We start from the raw sequence: 4,798 nt of genomic DNA on the forward strand, positions 1-4,798 counted from the left end.
AGAAATCATCGGACAAAATCATTAACATGACATGCAGTAAAATTTTAATCAAGATAATTAAAAAATGGCTGCAACCATACATTGACAGAACTTCCAGAGGTTCAAGCCGGATTCAGATGAGGATGTGGAACAAGGGATTTCATTGCTGATGTCATATGGGTTCTTGGCTGAAAGCAGAGAATATCATTCTAATACAACAAAGGAACACTGAATGGTTTAAGATTACGATAGGTATACTCCAAGTGGTATTCTTTCACCATACTTATATAACCTGTACGCTGAAGCAAATAATCCTAGAAGCTGGATTGTATGAAGAAGAACATGGCATCAGGATTAGAAGAGCTATGATATGCAGATGATACAACCTTGCTTGCTGAAAGCAAAGATGACCTAAATATTTAATGATGGAAATCAAAGACCACAGCCTTTGGTATGGGTTGCACCTCAATGTAAAGAAAACAGAAATCCTTATCACCAGACCAATAAATTACATCATGATAAATGGAGAAAAGACTGAAGTTGTCAAAGACTTCATTTTGCTTTGATCAACCATCAACACTCATGGAAGCAGTAGTCAAGACGTACTGCATTAGGCAAATCTGCTGCTCTTTAAAGTGTTGAAGAGCAAAGACATCAGTTTGAGGACTAACGTGTGACTGACCCAAACCATGGTATTTTCAATAACCTTATATGCATGTCAAAGTTGGTCAATGAATAATGAAGACCATAGAAGAGTTGATGCATTTGCGTTGTGGTGATGGAGGAGAATATTAAAAGTACTATGGACTACTAAAAGAACAAACAAATCTGTGTTGGAAAAAGTATAGCCAGAACGTCCCTTAGAAGCAAGGATGGCCACACTTCGTCTCTCATACTTTGGACACATTAGCAGGAGGGACCAGTGTCTAAAGGATATCATGTTTAGTAAAGTGGAGGGTCAGTGAAAAAGAAGACGACCCCAACAAGATGGATTGGCACCATGGCAGCAGCAATGGGCTCAAATGGAGTAATGACTAGGAGGTTGGTGCTGAATTGGTCAGCGTTTCATTCTGTTGTGTATAAGGTACTGACTCAATGGCATCTAACAACAACAAAACCAAATTAATATATTTTTAAAAAAATTCTTAGCAGCAATTTGTTGCCACCCTCCAAATTGCATAGAATTTTTTCAATCTTTCTCTGTTTATTTTGAGGAGAACAAGAAAAATCAGCCAGTAATAACAGCTGCATTAAAATCTAAATTAAGCAGAACAAAGAGTGAACTGATAAATGATGAATTGGGAAAACAAAAATTTCATTTGCATGCCCAGCCTTCATAATGTAATTAATAAAATAACCAGATAGCACAGACATCAAGGGCACTAGTAATAAATGAAACTTTATCACCAATCCTGTAGCACAGGAACACTATGCAACATACTCTCAGCGCAGCTCATCCTCAAATTTCACAATGAACTCACCAATCAACAAATACAGGCCAAGGAGCTGGCTGGGATTCAAGACTAACAGCATGAAGTCGAAAATGACGTAAACAACTGCTGACAATCTGAACTCCAACAAGCAGTCAAAGGAGTGCGCTATAAAGCCACTCAGGAACTTGAATCAATCCCTTTTCTGCTCATTTCCTCCCACTGTATTGTACACCCATCTTTTAGAAAAATAAGGCACCTGAATGACAAGCTGTCTGTGTAGTGTTTTAGATATGGAAGCTCTTGAAGAGCTCATTCTCATTTCTGCAAGCCTGACAATCAGGATAGAAATAATGGGCTTTCAGAAGCTAGCTGAAAAGAGAAAGGCCACAGTTAGGTGTGTGTGTGGGGTGTGGGGGAGGGGGAATGCCAAAACTGTACTTGCAGGGAAAAAAATAAATAGCAAAAGCTCCAGAACCACCAAAGGTCTATTTCAAAATGGGTCATCCAGAAAAGTCTGTAATACTATAAAAGAAAACATCTTTACTCTTTCTAAAAGAGGGTGTAATTAATAATAAATTGACAAAGTACAGCCAGAATGCTCGTTAGAAGCCGGGATGGTGAGATTTCATCTCTTGGATGAAATCTATCAGGAGACCAGTCCATGGACCAGGACATCAAGCTTGGTAAAGTGGAGGGTCAGCAAGAAAGAGAAAGACCCCCAATGAGATGGATTGGCACAGTGTCAGCAGTAATGCGCTCAAGAGTAACAATAAGTGTTGAGGATGGTACAGGACCAGGCGGTGTTCTGTTCTGCTGTGCGTAGTGTTGCTATTAGTTGGAACCTACTTGATGGCACCTAACAACAAGAAGACAAAATATTAAGGAGTCCTGTTGGTGTAGTGGGTTATGTGCTGGGTTGCTAATCATAAGGTCAGCAGTTCGAAGGCACCAGTCGCTCCATGGGAGAAAGGGGAGGCTTTCTTCTCCCGTGAAGATTTACAACCCTGGGAACCTTACATGAGGGTTGCTATGAGTTGGAATCGACTCGATAACAGTAGGCTTGACTTTTATGGTAGACAAAAAACTACCAACCATAATATTATTTCCAGCAGTCAAATATTACATGATTTACAATACCTGCATATTTTCAATACTTACTTTCAAACATATTGCCTAGTACTAATAAAATGTAAGTATTCATCTTCAAGTCTAAATTCTAGTTACTATTAATCTCTTTGTTCATATATGAACATCTCTCAAACACTAAAAGAAAGGGGTCTGAAATTTCAGTAAAAAGATTCAAGAATTCAAATTTGCCATATGAGCTTTTTTAGGCAAAAAGCTAAATAAAATGCCATGATTCAGTGTACCAACTCTGTTTTACTCATTTCTCTCCAGATAAAACACAGAGTATAACATAATAAAAGCCAATGAGTACTCAAGACTGAGGAGCAGAAAAGGAGCCAGAACTCTTGCAATTAAAAATACACTGGTTGTTTCATAACTTCCCTGCGTAAGTTTCTTTACGAATAAACTAGGCATAATTCAGCTGATTATTGGCTGCTTTTATATAGTTAAAGCTACTCTGGGTTCTTCAAATGATGTACTTTTTAACAGAAAAATAATCTAATTGATAGGCAGTACATATCTTCTTGTCTATCATTTAAACCTTCCAAAATAGTTATTAATTTTCATTAGAGATGACTTATGACTTTCACCATGGCTCTTCTGGCAAGTTCCTGTTATGCCTTATGCTACCTCTGGGTGTTCGTGTATCACAAGCTCCTTGAAATCCAGAACTGGGCTTACTATTTTCTTCTGAAGTAAAGCAGCTAGCCTAACATGCTGCCATAAATATTCCTGAAAGTCAACAAGACCATTCAGCTGAGAGAAGTAGGTGTAGAACTCCAGATACAGAGTTCACAAGGTTAACTGGAATATTTACTCTTGGATTCTTCTTTTACAGATACTTTGAAGACTACTGAAAACACAATTCCTGTGAATTCAAAGGTCTTAAAATGAATCACAAACAATAATGTTCGTCATAACACCAGATACAAGTAACTATTGCTCTTGTCTCAGTTATTCTTGCTAACTGAGGCACAAACACGTAACACAGATAGAAATGATGATACAGCAAATTGTAAGCACAAAATCTCTTCATCACAGGAAATAGCTTGTGTGAACGTTTCTGTGGCAAAGTCTTTACTTTCAACCCTGGGCTATAAAACTGCAATCCAAATGTAATGCCAAAGTTTCACCTTGGAAGAAACCTTCAAGATCAAGAGGTTTCATTATGAAATATCTCATATCTGCATTTTCACTTGGCTTGATACAAGAAGGCATCAAAATAATGCATAAATAGCAAATGGACAAAGGGATTCAGGAGAGAAGAGGCATCAATTTTAACTTAGTGGCGAGAAGACAAAACATTCTCTATGCTTTGAGCCTGCCTCTGAACAACTTGGGTAGTTAATTTATTATTTAAAAAAAAAATAGATACAGACAGTAATTTTCACCATGGCTCTTCTGGCAAAATCCCGTTATGCCTTATGCTACCTCTGGGTGTTTGTGTATCATAAGCACCTTGAAATCAAGAACTGGGCTTCCTAATTTCTTCTGAAGTAAAGCAGCTAGCACAGACACTGCTTAAAACAATAACTGATGCTTGACTGAGAAGTTGACATGGGCAAATGATTGCCTCAAGAAAAGAATCACAGCTAGGTCTTCTCTCTGAGCTAGTAACATATATACTGCATTCAATTTTAGCAACAGAGGCGTTTTCAGTGCATGGTGTACTTAGAAAGGCAGCAACAGCCTAGACGCTCCGAGGCTCAAAGCTTCAGTCACCATCTTACGAAACTGTACCTGCTTGAACACTTCTTCATCCTGGTGCGTAGTTCGCACCAGCTCTTGAATGAAGCCATATGGGAGATTCCGACACAGCATATACGGCACCAAGAAAGACGGCTGCTGCAGGGATCTGTGGATATAGGAAACCAGGGCTGTGACAATGCCAATTCATTACCAACGTGACAAAGCAGTCTAGGAAATGGCACATTAACAGCAACAGTCCAGGCAAAATTCAGAGTTTACAACTCCCAAACATTCTTTACAATAACTTCAGGCAAAAGATTGTCTTTCGTATTAGTGGTAATCATTTTGGGGGCATTTTTAAATGAGAGACTATATGAGCAGTCCTGGTGTGGCACTGCAGGATGATGCAGTGGCCGGCAAGGTCAGTCTGAACGGCAAGTTCAAACTCACCAGCAGTGGTAAAAACCAACCAGCTGCTCCTTGAAAACCCTAGGCAGGGCTGCTATGAGTTGGAACCGACTTGACAGCACTTAAACAGCAACATATTAAAAAAAAAAAAAAAAAGTAAT

General features: G+C 38.8%; 1 protein-coding gene across 1 annotated transcript in view; it reads right to left on the reverse strand.

The window, feature by feature from the left end:
• Positions 1-4,798, reverse strand: part of LOC102838733 (ubiquitin conjugation factor E4 B-like) — a 186,984-nt gene that overhangs the window by 39,795 nt on the left and 142,391 nt on the right. Inside the window, exon 9 of the mRNA XM_006866400.1 lies at positions 4,281-4,395. Within this exon, the coding sequence (XP_006866462.1) occupies positions 4,281-4,395 (115 nt within the window). The remainder of the gene's footprint in view (positions 1-4,280; positions 4,396-4,798) is intronic.

This window comes from Chrysochloris asiatica, unplaced genomic scaffold (assembly GCF_000296735.1).
Source record: "Chrysochloris asiatica unplaced genomic scaffold, ChrAsi1.0 scaffold00090, whole genome shotgun sequence".
Lineage (NCBI taxonomy): Eukaryota > Metazoa > Chordata > Mammalia > Afrosoricida > Chrysochloridae > Chrysochloris > Chrysochloris asiatica.